Source organism: Peromyscus californicus, unplaced genomic scaffold (assembly GCF_007827085.1).
Source record: "Peromyscus californicus insignis strain IS unplaced genomic scaffold, ASM782708v3 Scaffold_19__1_contigs__length_69161282, whole genome shotgun sequence".
In the NCBI taxonomy this organism is placed as follows: Eukaryota; Metazoa; Chordata; class Mammalia; order Rodentia; family Cricetidae; genus Peromyscus; species Peromyscus californicus.
In genome coordinates, this window is record NW_026294491.1 from 58,524,702 (window position 1) to 58,546,201 (window position 21,500).

The window sequence follows — 21,500 nt, forward strand, 5'->3', positions numbered from 1 at the left end:
GGGCCTCAGGTACCGAAAAACAAAGCGGGACCCAAGAGGCTTCTGGGAAATGTAGTTCTTGGGGGGGGGGCTCCGCGCCCTCTCTGATTGGCTGGCAGCTAGGCGCCCTCTGCAAATTGCCAGCTACTCCATAGCTACGGCTACAGCGCGTGTTCCCGCCCACCCTTCCCAACCCAGGCCAGTGTAGTTCAAATCATTGTGCGTTTTTTTTGTTGTTGTTTTGTTTTGCTTTGTTTTTTTTTCGTTTTTTTCTTTTTTGCCTACTGGCCAGCATTTGAAAGCAATGCGAAGGCGGAAGGGAACCACAATGCAAAAATTACACAAAAATCGGGGCGGGGCAAAGGAGCTACAGTTACGCAAGAGAATTAGTTGCCAAAGTTTCGGCTCAAAGTTTGGAAGACCCGGTGCGTTTTTCTCACTCGGCGGGGGAGGAGGAAATGCCCAGGGAGAAGGACATTTTTAAACGTCTGTGATTCTGCAAGATGGGCATCATGGAGTTATTCTCACCATTAGTCCTCGCCGTCCTGGGAAGCTGTGTTCTTTTCTTATTCTTTCGGTTGAAGAATTTGCGCGGACCCCCGTGCATCCAGGGCTGGATTCCCTGGTTCGGAGCCGGATTTGAGTTTGGGAAAGCCCCTCTTGAATTTATAGAAAAAGCAAGACTCAAGGTATGTAGCTGTGCCGGGGGTTGGGGGTCGGGGAGTAGGGTTGGAGGGAGGTAGTACTTTATTTTCAAATTATATTTTTATTAAGCGCAGTGTTAGAACGTTGGACGTAAGCATACTTCCGGCAATTAATCACATCTGTTGTTACTCTCCTCATGATCTTCAGCTGTGTCCTAAGCAAGGCATCAGGACATTAAATGAAAGGCAACGCAGCTTGTTGGAAGTAGAGATGTCTTTTAAGTGTTAGTGACTTCCTCGCATTAATTCAAAGTGCGTGTTATAAGCGTATAGTACTTGGGGAAGATAAGTTTCCATGACTTCAGTTTGTGAAAATGAGTCATAAATCTGTATCACAAATAGAGATTTTGTAAAACTTGTTTTGCTAAGTTATCTTTACAGATTCAAGGCTTGCCACTTTTCTTTCTTTCTTTTTTGACCCCCGGATGCCTTTATAAAAGTTTTTGTCCTTAAAGCAGCTCTTGAATGTTGCGCACTTTAAAGAAGACACTTTTGTTAGTCTTTTAATTCTCATTCATATTTTAGCCGCCAAGATCTTACTGTATTTGGTTGGTAAGATGGTTCGGTGGATGAAGTGCTTTCTACACAAGTAGGAGAGAGCCTGAGTTCAATCCCCAACGCCTGCATTTAAAGTGGGGGGCGGGGGAAGCAAACAAGTGGATGAGAGATGGCTTAGCTGTTAAGAGCAGATACTGCTCTTACAGAGGACCCAAGTTCTCTTCCCAGCACCCACGGTGTGGGTTGGATCACAATGGCCTACAACTCCAGCTTCAGAGGTCTGAAGCCTCTGCCCTCCAGAGGCGTTGGTGCACATGCACATACCCATATATAGAAACACACACACACACACACACACACACACACACACACACACACATACAGATAAAATGCATCTTTATAGTAATAATTAAAAAAAATAGCCAATGTGGCCAAATGCGCTGAGATTCCATTGGGGGAGAGGCAGAGACAGGAGCATCCTTGGAGCTCACTAATCAGCCAGTCTAGGCCAACCACCCATCTCCAGGTTCAATGAGAGAACTTGTCGCAGAAAATAAGGTGGAAGGCCAGCAGGATGGCTCAGTGGGTGAAGGTGCCTGCTACCAAGTCTGATATCTTGAGATAGATCTCCAGAACCCGTATGGCGGAAGGAGAGAGGCGGCTCCCTCCGGTCGTTCTCAGACCTCACACAGGTGTTGTGATAACGTGCGTGCCCATACTCATGTAAACACAATACAGGAATAATATTTCCTTATCATTAAGTATTTCTCTCAGTCTTTGTGTGTGTGTGTGTGTGTGCATTGCATAATGTGTGTGTTCACTCATGTGCAGGTGCTTTAGGCCATGCACGAAGGAGCGTATGGAGATCAAAGACTGACGGGGGGCGGGGGTGTCTTCCTAATGCACTTCTCCACTACATTTTGTTGGGAAAGGGTCTCTCACTGAATCTGGAGCTCATTCTTTCAGCTAGACTGGCTGGTCAGCAAGCCTCTGTGGTCTCTGTCTTTGCCTGCCTCTGTTCCCCAGTGCTGGGGAGGTAGAGATGTGAGCTTCTGTGCCTGGCTTTTATGTGGGTTCTGGGGATTCGAACTCTGGTCCTCATGTTGGCACAGCAGGCACGTTGTCCACCGAGCCGTTTCCAGTCTTTAATGGCTGCGTTTCATCAAATAAGGATAGAATATTTTACTTAAATCCCGAGAGTTGGGTTATATAGGTTGTCACCAACTGCTTTTCATTGTTTCAACCAATACCTCAATGGATATTCTAATATTTTTGCTTGTGAGCCTAGCCTTTAATGGTTGAGCCATCTTTCCAGCCCTCGATGGATATTCTTATTTGTGTGTATGTAGTTGTATATTTAAAGCTTATTTGACTATTTCCTCAGAATAAACTCCAAAATAAACTCCAATAGATTTGCCTGGGGGGGATTTACAATTAAATTGTGTATGATTGTATTGTGTTATTGTACTGCTTTGAAAAAGATGTAGCATACACTTTTTTTTTTTTTTTTTGAGACAGGGTTTCTCTGTGTAGTTTTGGTGCCTGTCCTGGATCTCACTCTGTAGACCAGGCTGGCTTCGAACTCACAGAGATCCACTTGCCTCTGCATCCCGAGTGCTGGGATTAAAGGCGTGCGCCCGTTGTAGTATACACTTTTAACCTTTGTTTTAGCATATAGATTTGCTTAACATATTAAATTCTGAGCCATACTGGGTGCCATAATTATGTGAAACTCTTACTAGTTGAATGCATGAAAGATGAAAAAGAATCTTTCCTAAAATAATATTTCTTTGTTTCCCACAGCCTTCCATGGTCATATGAGTTTAGTAATTTTTATGGAATGTTTCACAAAGTTGCCTCAGATCAAGTATGTGTGAGGGCTCTGTAGAGCCAACTATTATATAACACGACACAGGGTGTGTGTGTGGTCTTTCTCTCGTATTCAAAGACTATGGCTCCATTGTTCGATGTTTGAATCCTGGAAGCTGATTTTAAGAATTATTCTTATCATATGGTCAGGATGATAAAAAGTGCATTAGAGAAATTTAAACCATGCAAGCCCAAAGTCCCAAAGCAGGCATGCTCACCCCCTCCTTAACCCACTCCTTAACCAACACACACAAAAGGAAAACCAAACAAAACCAATGGCTTTTGCTTCTTTGTGTTATACAAGTTCTTACTGTTCACTAAGTTGCCTAGGCTGGCCTTGAACTTAAGTCCTCCTGCCTGAGTACTCAGCCTTCCGAGGACTGGGATTCAGGTGTGCACGGTATGCATTGCTCCCACTCAGCTTTCTCAGTCTACGTCCACATTAGTTGCTTTCTCAGAGCAGTCAAGAAAAGCTCCATCGCGGAAGTACTAAACCTTCTGCAGCCTCTTTGCATGCTTGTGTTGCTGTCTGTCTTCGCATTTGAATGAAATGTTGGAAGAGGATGTGATCTGCTTCTTCACAGTATCTGCAGCCAGTCTTAACATTTTGATAGATAGATTGCATTTATCTGGAAGCTGTATGGGAAACACATGGCTTGTTGGATCTTTAAGGAAGGACTTCCAGACATCCACGGTGAGCATCCCTCCAGCTCCAGCCTGTGAAGAAGACAGAGAAAACCGTCATGGCTGCAAACGTCTTCCCTGTAGTTTAATTTCATCTTTGGATGGAGTATGTGTTAATGTGGTTTAACATTTTAAAATATTAACTCTTGTGGGAGGGAGGCTTAGGCAATGGCTCAGGCAGAAAAGTGCCAGAGGGCAAGCAGGAGATCCTGGCACACACCTGTGATCCCAGGTGGAGGAAAGGGGTCCCTGGGGCCTGCTGGCCAGCCATCCTAGCCAGTCCCTGAGTTCCAGGTCCAGGGAGAGGCCCTGGCTCAAGAAATCAGACTAGAGCAACGGTGGGAAACGTCAGTGTTGACCTCTGACTTCTACGTACACACACCTCTACAAACATACACACAAACGTGTAGACACAACTATGTGTCTCTATTCCACTGAATTAGTGTTCCCAAGCTCTGTAACACTAGCTCCTTTCTCACCTGTCACTGGAAATGGAGTTTGCTGTGGTTGGCAGTGCAGGCCGAGGGTTCTGGGGGCCAGGGTGGGGTTTTACTCTGGTACGTCCCAGTTTTTCAAGTGAAAAAGAATTTCACCGTGATGCAGAGTGAAGCAAAGCTAGCGAGACAGTGATCTCTCAATCAGCAAATGAAGCAGAATAAATGATAACAAATAATAAAGCAGAGGAGATGAGACACACTTGAAGAGAGTCATGTGTGGGCTTAGGAAAGGAATAACTTAAGGCATCAGTAGTGGCTCTGTGTGTGACCTGGGGCTGTAAACGGACATGATCTGCAACGGAGTTGAGAGACAGGGCATGGTATTGCTGGTGCAATTTAGTTTCCTTATCCATAAAAGCATGACTTTGAAGAAGGAACTTTGAAGGTGCAATGTATAAGCTTCAAGGCAGAGAGGGAATATTAGAAATAAATCATTAATCACAGGTCAGAAGGAGGTCGGATTTAAGGTACAGCTCATTAGTCACATTAAACAATCCGGTTGGAGTGTTTCTCTGAACTTGGCGTTCATGTGTGAGTTCAGAAAGGTTGGCACACAATTACTGTGTGACTGCACACGTGCTGGAGATGCACGTGTGTGGTTAAACATACAATAACGCTTGTAATCACTCAAGCAAATATTTTGCTAAAAATATGACCAAATAGGTTCAATTCTTATTTGCTAACAACCCCAAAATGCTAATTAAAATATCAGAGATCCTAAGAGAGAGCTATGCAGTGGTCGTGGTAGTAGATTGGAAAAGTCCATATAGTATAGATGTCAGTGTCCAGATTGAAATCCAGGAGGAGTACTTTCAGATTCTCTGGAAGCCTTATTTTAGATTCTGTGACTGTTGTTATAGAACTTAGGTGGAAAGGCCAAGAGAATGGAGTCCCTAAAACATGTTTGGAAGAAAAATACCCAAGAGGGATTGTTTCACTCAATTTCGATGCTTATTAGTCATTAAGACTGTGGTTCTGACAGAGGCATAAACACCAAGATAGATGGACCAGAAGAGAGAGCTTGGTAAACCATCCACACAAGTGTGCTCAGCTGACTTGTGACAGAGACACAACAATAATTCAGTGGAGTAAAGATGCCTTTCTAAACGTTGGTGAAACAGTTCCATGCTCATGAGCCAGGAGGAAAAAAAACCCAGCACTTTACAAAACAAAATAAGGAACCTCAATCTAAGAATCACATCTTAGACAAAAAAGTAACTCAAGGTAGATCCCAGTCCTAACCAGAAACATGAACAACAAAAAGTTAAAAAAGAAGAGAATATCATCCTTGTGGGTCTAGGAAACACTTTTTTGATTGGTACTCAAAGTGAAGTCCATAAAAGGAAGAGAAGGTAAACTACTGTATGAAAATTGGGGACCTTTTCTCTGTGACAGAACCCCCAAGGAGGAAAAAGAGAAAAGATTCAGAACAGGATAAAGTACGTGCAAGGCCCATCCCCCACGGAGGACCAGTGTGTGGTGTGTATAAAGAACCATGGAGAGTCAAACGCAAAGTCCTGTCCAATTAGAAAGTGGATGTGACATCATGTCCATGATGAGGGTTTCCAGATGGCAAACACACAAAGTTAGTGACCGTCACAGCCGCTGGTAAAGATAAAATCAGCCTGAAGACGCCTAATGGTCCAGCTACTGTGGAAAACACATCAGCAGTTTATTAACGAAACACGCAGCTAATCGTGTAACTCAGCACTTCTATTTTTAGATATTTCTCCTGCAGAAATGGAAACTCAGGTTTCCACTGTAACCTGGCCATTGCTTTATCTATAATCCCTTTTTACAGTACCCTTGAAATAGGACCCCGAATGTCCTTTAGCAAATGCCCTTCCGTGTTGTGTGGAATTCTGCTCAGAAACGTATAGACATGAAGCCTCGACAACACCCAGAATCTAGCTAGATGTCTGTCTAGAGAATGGTAATAATGGGAAAATTCGCTCCCAAGGGTTTGTATGCAGTCGGACATTAAATTAAGAATAGGAGAACAAAGGAAAAACAAATAAAACCAAAGCCCACTGTTGGAGAGTTTGTGTCCCTACACTGAATTATCTTCACTACACAGAATACTACAGTGAGCTCTTTTCAACAGCGCCAGCCTGGGGCAGCAGTAATCTCAGTGGCTCAGTGTGTTTGAACTTGTCCTCTACTCGAAGCCGCTAACTAACCATGTTACAAGTCCCTAACTAACCTACTAGGAAGGCCACTTTCCTAGTAGAAAGTTAAGAATGTACATTTAAGCACAACCTTAACAATGAGAATGACCCGCTCTCTTAGAAGTACTAACTAGCAAACAATTGTCAGTAGGTAATATTGGGAGGCAGTGATGATGTCCGGGTCATGGGTGTGAGAAATGGTACTTCAGTTGGTTTTGTTGCTGTTATTTGTTTGGTTTTGGTGGTCAGTGATTCTTGAGCCTTCGGTTTGCCTAGTAGCACCTAATAGTCTTATCAAGAGTGTACCACGTGCCAGTCTCATGATTAGTGTAAGAATAGGTAGCACTGAATTAGAGATGAGTGTAAATGATGTCTTGAGATTCTTTTGAGACTCAAAATGGTATGAAGATGTGTGGCTCATTTTCATGATGTACAGTTTATTGCCAACATTCATAATGGATACTAGAGCATAATTAGGATGCTCTGAAAATGGCATCTGTTTGTTCCAATAAGGTCATAAACTCTTCTAGTTTCCATTCTGTTGCTGTGATAAACACCAGCCAACAGCGGTTTAGAGGAGGAATGGGCTTTTTTGGCTTATACTTCCAAATTATAGTTCACCATTGATTGAAGTCATGGCAGGAGCTCACAGGTAGAAACTATGGAGGGACACTGCTTGCACACTCATGTTCATCTTATACAGCTTAGGATCACCTGGCCAGGGAATGGTGCCACCCATAATGGTCTGGGACTTCCTACATGATAGAAAAATTAGTCAGCCTTCTCCCCCCAACATGGCCACAGACCATTATGGTCTAACCCTCCATTGAGACTCCCTATTCAGTTGACTCTAGGCTGAGTCAAGTCAACAGTTAAAGCTAATTAGGGCAGACTCCCAGAAGGCAAACCTCATGCTAGAAATTACGTGAGAGAGAAGGGAAAAAATCACTACTGTATCAGGAAGAATGTATGGTTTGTGAAGTCTGAGCTCTGATGCCAGAAGAAGAGGAGGAAGGTCACAGAAAGCAGGTGGATGAAGTGAAGGCTAGGAGTCCTAGACAGACACACATGCATTATGCAGCAGCAAACAGGCTGCGAGGCAGGCAGATGCTGCCAGACACCCAGGCAAATGCTAGCGCATGTAAATGTGTGATGGCTTATGCAGGCAGGCGCACACACATACCAGCACACAGGCTGCAAGTAGGTACACAGACCTATCTATACAGGGTCTGGCGAAGGCCATATTTATACAGACTCATACAAAGGTGACAATTTGCCAGAAGTGCTTATACAACAGACCATTTTATTGCTTGCTTTGGGGGTTGCTGGACCTCCAGTCAGTCAGTTTTTGCTGACTGATAGACGCCTTATATCTACCATTAGCCATCTTGGTGGAGGCCTGGTATCCATGTCAGCGCCAGAATGTCTAAACATAAACAGGCTCCTAAAGTCTTCTGTTCCCTTTAGCTTTGTATACTTCTCTTGAGCAGTAGTGAGCTGTATGTTCCTTATAAGTTTCTTGATATCTTGAATAAAAGGTTTCAAGATCACTATGGTAATACATATATTCTAATTGTTTATTATTTTCTAATAACCAAGAAAGGAAGATAGAATATGCATCTTATTGTATACATTTTAGGACAAAATGAATTAGGATTCATATAATTTAAATGTGACCCACAGAATTTCTAGCAACTACTAGATGTAACCGTATTTTCAAGTCTGGGCCATTACTTCATCATTGCTATTCTTCTTTTATTTTATTCTTGTGTGTGTGTGTGTGTGTGTGTGTGTGTGTTTGTTTGTGTGTGTCCACACATATGCATACAGGTGCACACATGTGTATAGGTGCCTGTGGAGGCCAGAAGAGGGCATCAGATCCTCTGGAGTTATATATGGATAGCTGTTGAACTGCCCAGTCTTGGTGCTTAAAGCTGAACTCAGGTCCTCTGCAAGGACAGTATACACTCTTTTTTTTTTTTTTTTTTTTGGTTTTTCGAGACAGGGTTTCTCTGTGTAGCTTTGCGCCTTTCCTGGAACTCACTTGGTAGTCCAGGCTGGCCTCGAACTCACAGAGATCCGCCTGCCTCTGCCTCCCGAGTGCTGGGATTAAAGGCGTGCGCCACCACCGCCCGGCTCAGTATACACTCTTAATCACTGAACCCTTGCTCCAATCTCAGCATTAGTATTGTGGAGGAAAATTGTGTTATACATAATCCATGATTTAGAAATGCTTACTAATACATCTGTGTTTTGTGTTTTATTCTAGTATGGACCAATATTTACCATCTTTGCTATGGGGAACCGAATGACCTTTGTTACCGAAGAAGAAGGAATCGATGTGTTTCTAAAATCTAAACATGTAGATTTTGAACTAGCTGTGCAAAATCCTGTCTATCACACCGGTAACCAATATTTTTAGGTAGTTCCTTTGAAGTATAACATTGAAACCCAAGAGTTATTTTGAGTAAAATTACATCCTCAGTCCTCTATCAAGAATAGTGAAAGGCAATTATTTTGTTATTAAAGTAGGGTTAGAATGAAGATAAAAAAATTATATGTAATAGACTGGGTCACTGAAAAGGAAATTATTGGCATTTAGGTTTCACTTAGACATGTGAGTGAGATAGGCTCCCATCACTGATGCATTTTGGGGATTATTTGGAATCTCTAGTGTGTTACAGCATCTAGGTATTATTAACTACAGCCTTCTACTGTGATTACAATGTTCTACCAGCTACAGCTCTTGGCTTGATTATACTCTGCTTGCCCAGAGTAGTGCCCTGCTTAATAAGCAAGCCATTAATATGGCCTCTCCTGAGAGTGCCCATAGGGGCAGTAAGGCTAGCTGGGCTGATGTCTCCTTTCTTACAGTCTCCATCTGTCTTAGCCTGCTTGCTATTACTGGAGAATGTGCTTCTCGTGTGGCTGTGTCTCCCTTTCTCCCTAGGTCCTGAGCCCAGACCATGCATCTTCCCCAGAATGCCTGCCCTGGCTTCTTCTCGCCTAAGGCATCCATCCTTCTTCTTCCCCCTGGCCCCCTTCCTTTCCTTCTCAGAGTCCTTTAATGTACGCTGTCATACATTTCTTAGTATTAAGACAAAAATCTTTGAAAACCTCTCAGTGGTTAAAAGTTTAGCTACTTTTCTATTGAAAGACCACAGTATATTAGCTAAATTCACTGCTCTCTAGTGTTTGTTGATATATAAGCTATGGAGTTTCTGATCGATAAATATAAATATTTTGAAGGCTCTTCTATATGCTAACATATTTCTTCAGTAAAAGAACTAACTTATCTGCTAGAGGCATATGGATATTATCGAAATGTTCACCTGAGGCTCCCCAGTGACCTTTCATATTCATTTCTATGGATCAGATAAAATCTGTTGACATTTACTCTTCAGCCAGCCTCTTATCCCTGTCAAACAGTCCACTACCATGCTTAGGAGATCCAAGTTTAATTTAAATTAATTTATACAAAATACAACCCGAACATAGCAGAATCATAAAATATAAATTATTTTTTAAAAAGATTCTTTAAAGACTTTTAAAAGATACTTTTATTTGGTTAATCAAACTAGATAAACCAGATTAAAATTTTTTTTGGAAAGTAGTCTAAAAAAACCAAAACTCTTGACCCTACCCCGACCTAACCTGAAGCTAGTATTGTAGAAGGAAGAGGACTGCTTCTATAAAGAAGTATTCTATAGTGGGATCAGAGTTATTCTGCTGAAGAAATTTGAGGGATATTGGTATGTATGTAGAAATGGGGGTTTAGGTGGGAGAGTAGTGAGTATAGAAAGTGTAAATAATAGCTTTCAGAATGCTAAGAATTTCAGGATATTATGCATTTTCAATATGCCTTGACCATAGATCTGGAGGAAGATGGGGCTAGAAATAGCAGCCCTCTCATTCCTTTATAAGTCATCTTGCAAAACAGATCTACTGATTCTGTGTGCTGTGGGGACTTGGCCAATAGTCCCCACTGGCCAATTTGTAGCAGAGGCATATAGATTACATGCTGCAAGGGATTGCTGCTTCTCGTTGTTGTTTTGAAAATAGTTCCCTCTGTCCTTAGCACGGATTCCAAAGAATGTCTTTTTAACACTGCATGAAAGACTGTATGTCTTGATGAAGGGGAAGATGGGTACTTTCAGCATACATCAGTTTATTGGGCAGCTGACTGAGGAAATTCATGAGCAACTGGAAGATTTAGGCACTCATGGGACAATGGACTTGGACAACTTTGTAAGGTAAATAGTAGTTGTTTTCATCTTCAAATAAAAACTTTAAACTAATACATTGGATTTCAAAATTCACCGGCTGGATTAATGTTCTCTAACTAAGCTACTATGAGATTTTAAAAAAGTCATTTAAATTCTAATTAATAGGCACTTTCTAGATTAGCATTTTCACTTTATGGTGAGCAAATAAACCAACAATCATTTGACACATGAATAGTCATAAAGTCTTCTCGTGAAAAACTGAATTACCAAAGCATTTTCTCACCCCCCTGGAATCCCAGGATTACAAAGGTGGAGAGTGACCTGGAAGTGGAATGAGGCTGTACACTCTCAAAGCTCCACCCCACAGTGATGTACTTCCTCCAGCAAGACTCCGCCTCCTAAACATCCCATAACCTTCCCAAATAGTGCCACCAGCTGAGACCAAGGGTTCAAATACAGAAGCCTGAAGGGGACTTTCTCATTTCATTCATGCCACAACAATAACATCAACAGATATTTCAATAGCAATAGTTTAAAATGCAGACTTTTGTGAGCAATTAAGAAATGAGTGATTACTATTACCCCCTTCAATTCCTAGTGTATTTGCCACTACATTCAGAGACACGAGTGGTAGCCTACTTCTTACTATTTTCTAAATAAATTCCTATTGAATGTCATTCCTTCAGCTTATTTCTGTTTATTGTTTTGCATTTGTCTGGGTCTAAGATGTGTGGTGATATTTTATTTGTGCTGAAATGTGGTGATATTTTATTTGTGCTTTGATAAATAAAACTTGCCTGGAGATCAGGGGGAAAAGGCCATTCATTTTAAGTAAACAAAGTCAGGCAGCACACGCCCTTAATCTGATCACTTATCAGGCAGTGTCTATGTGTGTTCAAGGCCATACTAGGGAACAGAGCCAAGTGTGGTGAGACATGCTTTTCATCCCAGTACCAACCATAGAGACCTGGATGTCTGTACAGACAGACAGTGACAAGGAAGTGAGGTAGCTGGGCTAAGAGCCAATGAGAGGACAGAAAAGCAAGGCATATAAAGGTGTAGGTAGACAGGAAGTAGCTCGCTTTTGGAAGCTGCAGAGTTGGTGAGGTAAGGTTGGCTGGTGGCTTTTCCTATTTCCCTGATCTCTAAGTGTTTCACCCCTATATTTGGCTCTGTGTTTTTTATTTAATAAGACCACTTAGAAATTCATCTACAAAGATGCTTCCTTAGAATGGATTTTTAGATCTTCATGGCTGAAGAGAGGACTCGGCAGTTAAGAGCACACATGCTCTTCCAATGGACCCGAGTTTGGTTCCCAGCACATATATTGCACCACTCACAGTTGCCTATAGCCTCAGGGCTAGGGAGATCTGACTTACCTGATCTTCCGAGGAACCTCTGTTCATGTGCACACATCCATACAGAGACACATGCACACACACATGATTAGAAACAAGGTGTTGGTTGGTTGGTTGGTTGGTTGGTTGGTTGGTTTTTAAGAAAGAGTTTTTAAATCTTCAGATAAACATAGTCATGTTTCAGTCATCCTCGAATGACAGCTTGACTTCCAGCAGCAAATGTTAAAACTTGTTAAGAATGACTGTCCTCTAAAGCTGTGCCACATTATCCATTGCTCATTTGCCATATTAGGATAATTCCATCTTTGTCTCTAAAACTTTCATTGGCTGCTCGGTTGACTTCCTGAGTGTCCCTGTCTTCACAGGCATCTTCTTTATCCAGCCACGGTCAATACTCTCTTTAAGAAAGGGCTGTTTCTCACAGACAAGAGGAAAACCAAGGAGTTCTACCAGCATTTTAAAACTTACGATGACAGTTTTGAGTATGGATCCCAGCTGCCGGAATGGCTCCTGAAGTAAGGTGGCCTTCTGCAATTGGTTTTTTGATCATATTTCTTTTCAGCAACATGTATCTATAATCTACCTAATCTCCATCTTGCTCTCTCTTTAATATGTGGATGCACACGTGTGCCCTGTATGAGTGTGGAGGCCAGAGGATGACATCAGGTGTCTTGCTTTTATCGTTCTTCATTGTAGGTTTTGAGACAAGGCTGATCACCAAGCCTAGAGCTCACCGTTTTGCCTAGAGTGGCTGATCATCGAGCCCCCAGCATTCCCCATCTCTGCATGGGATTGCAAGTGCATGCTGCCATGCTGGCTTTCATGTGGGTGCTGGTGATCTGAACTCACGCCTGCACAATAAGCGTTTTACCTTCTCAACCACCTTCCTAGCTCTCATTTCTCCTATTTATTATTTGACGCTTTATTTTTATTTCATGTGAGTATATGTATGTAGGGTGTAGTGCACTTGCCATAGTGAATGTGGGGAGTAGGCCAGAGGAAAACTTTGGGTTTGGGTACTCGCTTCCCACCTTGTTTTAGACAGGATCTAAAACATCTCAGCATAATTCAGGTTGGTTGGCCAAGCTTCAAGGGGTTCTATTGTCTCCATCTCCCATCTCCCTGTGAGAATGAAGGGATTACCCATGAATGCTACCATGACCAGCTTTTAGTAGGTTCTGGAGAATCAGACTCCTCTGGTCTTCAATGCTGTGTGGAAGTGCTTTATCCATTCAGTCATGTTTCCGGCCACATTTCTTCCTCTTCAGTAGAATCACATCGGTTGTTGTGGAAGGCAGCTGTTTCTGTGACTTTTTTTTTTTTAATGGTGGTGGGAGAGGGTGTGGTGCTCTCACTGTGTAGCCCAAGCTGGCCCTGGAAGTCATGGCCTCCGGCTCCAGGATGCTGGCGTTGCAGGAGTGCACCATCACACCAGGCTCTGTGACCTGCTTGTTGTGGTGTGCACGTGTGAAGTGAAGGAGGACCAAAAAGAGATGTACTTCTTCCTCCGTCCTTCTCTCTGTTCTTTCCTTCCCGCCTTCATCCCCATCTTCCCGTCCCTTCCTTCCTGAAAAACAGTGTGTGTGTGTGTGGGGGGGGGGGGGGGGTGGAGGGAGGGAGGGAGGGAGGGAGGGAGAGAGGTGGGAGGAGAAGATGAGAAGGTGGCATGGAGAATGTATCTGATGCTCTTCTCAAGTACAGTGTGTCACTGTTGAGTTGATTCTGTTTGAATCCATGCTGAATCAGCCCGCGCCTCCGTAAGACATAAGGAGGCGTCATCAAATGCTTTTGTCATCATTGGCTCCACTAAACATTTGTAAAATGCAGTGAAAAGTAACTGCATTTTAAAAAGTTCTTGGCAATTGCTCCATGTTTTATCCTACTTGGACAGTCATAGGTGGCATGGATGGGTGACTTATAAACAATAAATATTTATTTCCCATAGTTTGGAGGCTGTGACATCCAAGACGAGGGTACCAGCAGGATGGTTTCTGAGGAGGACTTCCTTCTGGGGGCAGACTGTCGACTTCTGACTGTGCCTTCAGAGTGGAAGGGGCAAATCAAGTGCTTTCCAGTGTTTTATAGACACTAGTCCCACTGATAAAGAGTTCACTCTTGTAGTGGGGAGCTGTTGTAACGGTGACCTTGAAGCACTGCCCCTAGTGAGGTAGCAGGTAACTGTTGCACCTGCCTGTGACCTTGAAGTACATGCCCCCAGGGCGTGGGCACTTGGGACCCCTAAGACCTGGGATGCACTTACTCAACTCTCTCTTCACCTCCTCATAGTTCTGGATGCTGAGATCTCGGACCAGGCAAATCAGCATGAGACATAGCTCAGCTTTCCCGAACCCTACGATAAATCTCCCATGGTTTTGAGTTAACCCCCAAATAAATTCCTTTGCTTGTTAAACAGACTCCGTAGATTTCTCGAATCACTCTTTATCTTGCAACATTGTCTTTAACTCCCTGCTCCTAATACAGTCACCTCCAAGTTGAGAATTTCAGGACTTGATTTTGCAGGGGACCCAGATCATTAGCAGTGGATGGTGGGAATGGTCAGACGAGAATAAAATGGTGACAACCGATGGGCTTTGCTTAGCTACGTCAGCCTCTGGCCTCTGTGCTGGACTTTCACCTGTCACTCTTAGGACAGGCACAGTGAACGGGAACCAAGCAATTGACCCACCATTTTCTCCTTCAGTGGCGGACAGCCCGACAGGAATCCCAACAGCTATTTACAAAGGCACTGAAATGTGTTCTCTTGCCCCCAGTTTTACCTGTGAACTAATAATTCAGAAGTGGACCTCTTTGGAAATTCTAACTGGAAACAGATGAATTTGAGGAAATTATTCTATTTTCAGAAGCATTTTTCCTTTTTTAAAATATAATTTACTTATTTTTTTTTTTATTTTCGGTACGTTGGTGTTTTGCCTGCCTGCATGTCTCTGTGAGGGAGTTTGATCCCCTGGAACTGGAGTTACAGACAGGTGTGAGCAGCCATGTGGGTGCTGGGAATTGAACCTGGGTCCTCTGAAAGAGCATCCAGTGCCCTTAACCACTGAGCCATCTCTCCAGCTCCAACATTCGCTCCTTTTATGTCATAACCTGTCACCCTAAACACCCTTGCAAATCACTAATTATATGGGTTTTTGGTTGTTTTAATGCAGAAACTGGTCAAAGTCCAAAAGATGGCTCCTGGCGCTGTTTGAGAAAAATATTGAGGAAATGAAAGCTCAGGAATCTGCAGGTCATTCTGGGGTGAGTGTCCTCCTCATTCACTAAGATCTATGTAATGAATGTGAGACTAAACAGAGACTATACAAAACATTTTTTTAGCTAGGAAATGCGTGTGATTGGATATAATTTTTGTACCATGTGATACACTGGGCATGCTTCTATACATTATTTTAATATCATAGCCTCATAGCACCAAGGCATTCTAATCTATAGGATTACAAAAATGAATGCTACAATAAAATTAAATTAAACTCTTAGGTTTTTTTTTTCCTCACAAAGTTGTCTATGTCAAAGGACAGAATTACAATTTAAAGGTCTTTGTTGCTTACGGCATAATTCTCAAATTAGGCAACTTCCCATTCTGTACAACAGATGAAATGTTTTCATAGGCTAAGCAGAACTGGTTTTATAGAAAAAGGCTAGAGCAGGGTTCTCAGCCTGTGGGTCACAACCATTGGAGAGCACATATTTCTGTTGGTTTTAGGAACCCCAACCATAAATTTATTCTCTTTGCTACTTTATAACTCTAATTTTACTACAGAAAATGAAATCCATAGTTAAAACGATCAGTTCTGCTCTCCCATCATTATGGACGTGATAGATAAGGATGGACCAGCTAATTGTCAGAAGGCGGTTGCTATGCGCCAGTCATGGTTACCCATTGCACGAAGTCATTTCTTGTTTTGTATGACAACTTTAATGCCAAGAAGACGATTGATTGGCAGGGCTAATCAATCTGGAAAACTTGCATGCTTCATTAACAGCGAGTGACACCAACAACTCCGTTTTCATCCTGCTGATGTGTGCATTTCCTTCCCACTAACTTCTTTGTTGTGCTAGTTTCCTCGTGTGAATACTGAATGTGGATAATAGTAGCTGCTTCTTGGAACCATGCTAATATACAAATGAGCCAAACACCCGGAAAGACCTTAAAACTGCGCTGGCCCCAGGCAAGCAGAGGATCGATCATAGCATCCACATTGTTTTCCTATCATGGTACTGAGTTAAGATGTAAAGCACATCCATGGCCTGAGTGTCTGCCCTCTGGTGGAGAAGCAACCATGGGCAAAAGCAAACTGGAGAAATCCCTGCATGAAGTCAGTTTTAGTATTTCCGTGGTCACCTGGGGAACAATCAGAGTGGGTTGTTTTGCTCTGAGTTGGCGCCTTTTAAGTCAGAACATCTGTTGGTTTATCCAGGAGCTTGACCTGAGCTCCTCGTATATGCTAGGCCAGCCCTCTACTTCGGGGGCAGATCTCTAGTTCTCCTTTTTACTTTTTATTTTGAGGAAGAATTTCACGAAGTCTCCAGATAGGGTCTTGAACTCACTTTGGAGCCCAAGCATACTTTGAACTTGGAATTCTCCTGCCCCAACCTTCCAAGTTGCGTGATTACAGCCCTGTACCACCAGGCCCAGCTACTTAATTTTCTTGTGAGCAGAGGTTTGCTTGTGTTAAAAGGTTAGCGTTTGGGTTGGGCATGTAGCTCAGCTAGTAGAATGCTTCCCTAGTACACAGGAGGACCTGATTTCAATCTCTAACATTGCATAATAATAATGGTAACAGCTGGGTGTGGTGGTGCATGCCTTTAATCCTCTGTGAGCTCAAGGCCAGCCTCAGCTACATAGTGAGTTCCAGGTCAGTGAGACCTACATAGTGAAACTCTGTCTCAAAAATCAAACACGATATTTATGAAAATACAAACATCACAAGTAACCAAGCAATCCCCAGCAAAAAAACAAAAAAAAAAAAACCAAAAAAACATCAAAAAAAAAAAAAAAAACCAAGCAAAACAAAACAAAAACAAAAAAACACCAAAAAACAACCAAAACCAAAACAACGTTTTTGGGTCTGGGTGTGGCTCAGTTAGAAGAGTGCTGGCCTAGCATGCACAACACCCCAGGTTCATCTCCAGTACTGACTAAAGCAGGTGTGGCGGTACAGTCGTGTAATCTCAGCACTAAGGAAGGAGAGGTGGGAGAAGCAGGAACTCAAGGTCATCTTCAGCTATGGAGAAAGTTGACTGTTTCAAGTATTTTAGCAGCAACTGTACTAATATTTACTTCCCAAAATTTTATGGGGTAGGTACCACATCAAGGCCCTCTTATAGATGAGGAAATTCAACTGCTGGAATAGTCTAGTGATTTATGCAGGATCATTCAGTTCCCTAACAGTGAAGCCACAGGGCCGAAATTCAGCTCTGCTCCCCTGGGGTTCCTGTTTCCCATTTCCATACTACCACCCAGGGCACAAGTGCCTGAGTAGGTGCCTTAGACTGCACTCCTGTGAGCATCAGACACAGTGTCTCTTGGACTAAAGATGAATGAATGGTTCCAGGGTCATGGGTCAGTCTAAGCCAAGTGCCCAATGAGCAAGCATGGGGTTCTGAGTTTCAGACCCCCCAGACCCCACACAAAAATCTGGGTGTAGTGACACGTGTCTGTAACCCCAGCTCTGTGCCGACGGAGGGGTAGGTGGATTCTTCAAGCCCATTGGCTAGCCCAGCTGGCTGAACTGAGGAGTTTCAGGCTCAGTAAGAGACTCTGTCTCAAAAATAAAGGTGGAGCATGGCAGAGGAAGGACACCCAGTGCCAGCCTCTGGTCTCCTGTGCGTGCGCGTGCCCACACATCCACACCAATAAGTACATAGAGCACACACAGAGGGAAAAACAATAGAACGGCTTCTTGTTTATGGACATCGGTCCTCGTCACACAGCTGCGGTCTAACAGTAGTCATTTCCTTCACACAGACCCTCATGCAGGCCATACTGGATATTCTGGAACTGGAATCATCTCAACACAGTCCTAACTATGGGCTCCTGGTACTTTGGGCTTCCCTGGCCAATGCTCCTCCTGTGAGTACGAGGGGAACGACCGACGGACGGGCTGCTCACTTCCATCCGCTTGACTTTCGTTTGTTCTTTGGCATTATTTTCTCTTTCTCTTCAGTTCTTCACTTACTTTGGGGAACAAAAAGATATCAGTGCACTGGGATGGAGGATGAAAGGCAAACGTGACTGCTTGACAGAATCCGACTAGGAAGCTCAGTCGGTGAGGTGCTGGCCTCACAAGCTGCAGGACCCGAGTTCATAAATGCTGGTGGGTGTGGCCGGCTGCCTGAAATCCCACTGCTGGAGAGGTGGAGACCAGGGATCTGTGTGGGGCAAGCTGGCCGGCTCATCTAGCCTGATCAATGAGCTCTCGGTTCAGTGAGAGCCCCTGTCTCAGTGAAGAATGCAAAGAGTGACCAAGGAAGGTAGCCAGCATCAATCCCTAGCACACGCGCGTGCACGCGCACACACACACACACACACACACCACTCACATTTACATATCAAATCCCCCACCTCCCTGAAAATCCCACCCGAGCATGCTAAGGAGGCAAAGCCTAGATCCAGAGAGAATTCTGCCCCCTGACATGCTTGCCCTTTGGGCTCCCTGTGTACCGTTTAAGGGGCTCTGACTCTGTCAGGCTGAATGCTCTGTATGCTGCACACTTGAACAAAGCCTAGCCCAGCTTTGAACCAGGCTGAGAGAATGGCAACGGATGGTTTCAGATGGAGTTGCTCATCTCTAGCCACAGTGGTGGTCACTTAAAATCTCTGTGCCCCCATTTCCTTTGCAGGAAGTCAGGGAGGGGGGAAGGGAGAGAGAGAATATGAATATGAGCATAAAAACTTCTGACAGTGACCCTGGCAGCAATCCCAGGGGTTGCTCATTTCCCTACAAGTCTCTCTGAGATCCAACAAGATGCTCTAGTCATGTCCAGTGAATGTGAGCTCCCCCTCTCCTCCAGGGTACCAATGCATCTGTATTTCTTGGTCCCTTGGTTCTACAAGCTTCTCAGTGAATGGGGCTTGTGACACTGAAATTCACTGCACATCTAAGGACAGCAGGGACCTTTAAAACCCATTGATTTTTATGTACTTGTTTTAATTGATTGATTTAGTTTTCTGTTTGTTTGTTTTGAGGCCGTCTTGCTATGTAGCCTCAGGCTGCCCTTGAACTTGCAATTTCAGGTGCTGAGATTAGAGACATGAAGCACAGTGTTGGGCAACTGTTTCCTATTATATTTTTCTTTTACTAGGTGAACAAAATACTGGGTTTCCGCCGGGCGGTGGTGGCGCACGCCTTTAATCCCAGCACTTGGGAGGCAGAGGCAGGCGGATCTCTGTGAGTTCGAGGCCAGCCTGGTCTCCAAAGCAAGTTCCAGGAAAGGCGCAAAGCTACACAGGGAAACCCTGTCTCGAAAAAACCAAAAAAAAAAAAAAAAACAAAAAAAACAAAATACTGGGTTTCCATAGGACATATTTATCCATGTAGATCATTGAACTTGGCTCATGGCCATCCTCATTACCTCTTGCCCCCTTTCCCACCCATTCCCTTCCTTCTTCCCAAATCGTCCCCCATCTGCTTCCAGGTGTATGTGTGTGTGTGTGTGTGTGTGTGTGTGTGTGTGTGTGTGTGTGTGTGTGTGTGTGTGTTCCTTTAAAGCTACTGTGAACTAGGTGAAAGCCAGGAGATCTGTCTGCGATTCTCTGTTTAGCCCGCCCTGACTCCCTAGTCAGCACACTGTCTGGTTGACCCAAGCTCTTCCTTACGTTGGCTGCAGTGGAAGGACGGCTGTCTGTCTGTCTATCTGTGCTTGATGAAACAGGGACACTCAGCTCGTCTCTGGCAAGTGTAGTCATTTTTTTTCTTTTTCTCTAACCACTAGAAATAAATATTACACATTTCTCTTTCCTGTTTCTGAAGGCCTAGGTAGCTAGATGATTTTTAGGCCCCAATAACTTTACTTCTTTTAACCTGTTGCAAGTAACAGAGACAGATATTCTGGCCTTTCTGCTCAAACATGTAGCACCCAGAAGAATATATAGTTCAGCAGTGGCAGTCAAGTGGAGAGCCCCATGCCTCCCCCTGCTCTGTCCGCTCTCCTGTTCCTCTCTGACTCTTCTCAACTAGTTGATCGAACTACAGCAACACCGAAGAGCAACCTCCAAACATGCACACAACAGCCACAGTCAGGGCGTTAGTTCTCAGGACCTTTCCAGAAAGGTCCCCTGAAGAAAGCCACACAAAGCGCTATTGATCGGACACAGAGGTCAGTTCTTTGTGATTGGGCCTGGCACTGGTCTGAAAGGATGTGTCTGATGATGACCGAAAGTTTCATCTTGCTGGATCTTCCTTGTTGGCACCTCCACAGGGCAGGGTGAGCAGAGACCTTGGAAAGGCCTTCTCATCAGATCTGAAGCCAGTTCCCATAGCTGGGCAACAGAGGGCTTGCTATTCCTTTAACCTCTCCCAGCCTGCATCCATGTCCTCATCTGAACTGTCTCCAAGGATGGTTGGGAGGATTTAACTGGAAGTAATGAAAAGTGCTTAACAACATTGGTGCTCAATAAATAATGTGTGTGCCATACATAAAAACACCACCCTTGTTGAAATCAATGGCTTCTTTCAATGGCCCATTAATAATGAGTGTAGACTGCCATGGGTCCCAAATGCTTGACCCCTTAATGGCCAGGATGGGCATGGCCCTACTGTTTTGGCTTTTAGGATCACCCATTGCTAAAGGAACCCTAAGAACTGTAAGTAATGGGTGGGTTGTTCAGGCCTAGATGGGGTCAGTGCTTCTCTGCTCCCTTGCAGCCTACAGGACCCAGAGCCTGTGCTCTAGATGGGATTGTTACCTGCTCACCAGGAGGCTCTGTTTTGGCCCAGGTATGCTTTGACAGACCATCGCAAGATTTTGACCATAATTCACGGGATTGTGTTGATGGAAAAACCATTTCCTAGTTCTAAGAAGTTCCTGACTGACAAAAGAACTTTCTAGAACATTTCTCAGCTGTATCAAAGTTGACTTTCGCCATTTTTATCTGCTGCTTCTCTGAGGTGGTAACTATGCTCAGCGGCCATCGTAGCCCCATTCTGCTCAGTTATTGTGTGGCCTTGCACAGTGACCTCTGCTCCCCTCCCCAGTTGCATGTATTTCACATCTCTAACTAACCGTGAAGTTCTTTGGTCAGAAACTGCTTTATATGTATTTGTGTTTGCCATGATTGACAGAAGATTATCTGGAATGTTATAGAGATTTGTTCTTTCTTGTTTCAAAAAATGCTCAATGATAGCCATCACTTTGAGCTCTAAATGAGTATATTTCTTAAGTATACAACAAGCCAAAGTAAAAGGATAAATAGCAAGTGATGGTTGGATGGATGGATGGATCCCAAATGGATACATAGAAAGACATCATCAAATCAGGCACTCTAAACATCCAGCAG

General features: G+C 43.7%; 1 protein-coding gene across 1 annotated transcript in view; it reads left to right on the plus strand.

Moving 5' to 3' along the window:
• The first annotated feature begins 132 nt into the window (after positions 1 to 132).
• The window catches only part of LOC128114939 (24-hydroxycholesterol 7-alpha-hydroxylase), an 84,561-nt gene continuing 63,193 nt past the window's right edge, over positions 133 to 21,500 (plus strand). Inside the window, exons 1-6 of the mRNA XM_052745392.1 lie at positions 133 to 668; positions 8,669 to 8,804; positions 10,478 to 10,652; positions 12,349 to 12,498; positions 15,151 to 15,241; positions 17,970 to 18,074. Of these exons, the coding sequence (XP_052601352.1) occupies positions 483 to 668; positions 8,669 to 8,804; positions 10,478 to 10,652; positions 12,349 to 12,498; positions 15,151 to 15,241; positions 17,970 to 18,074 (843 nt within the window). The 5' untranslated portion in view covers positions 133 to 482. The remainder of the gene's footprint in view (positions 669 to 8,668; positions 8,805 to 10,477; positions 10,653 to 12,348; positions 12,499 to 15,150; positions 15,242 to 17,969; positions 18,075 to 21,500) is intronic.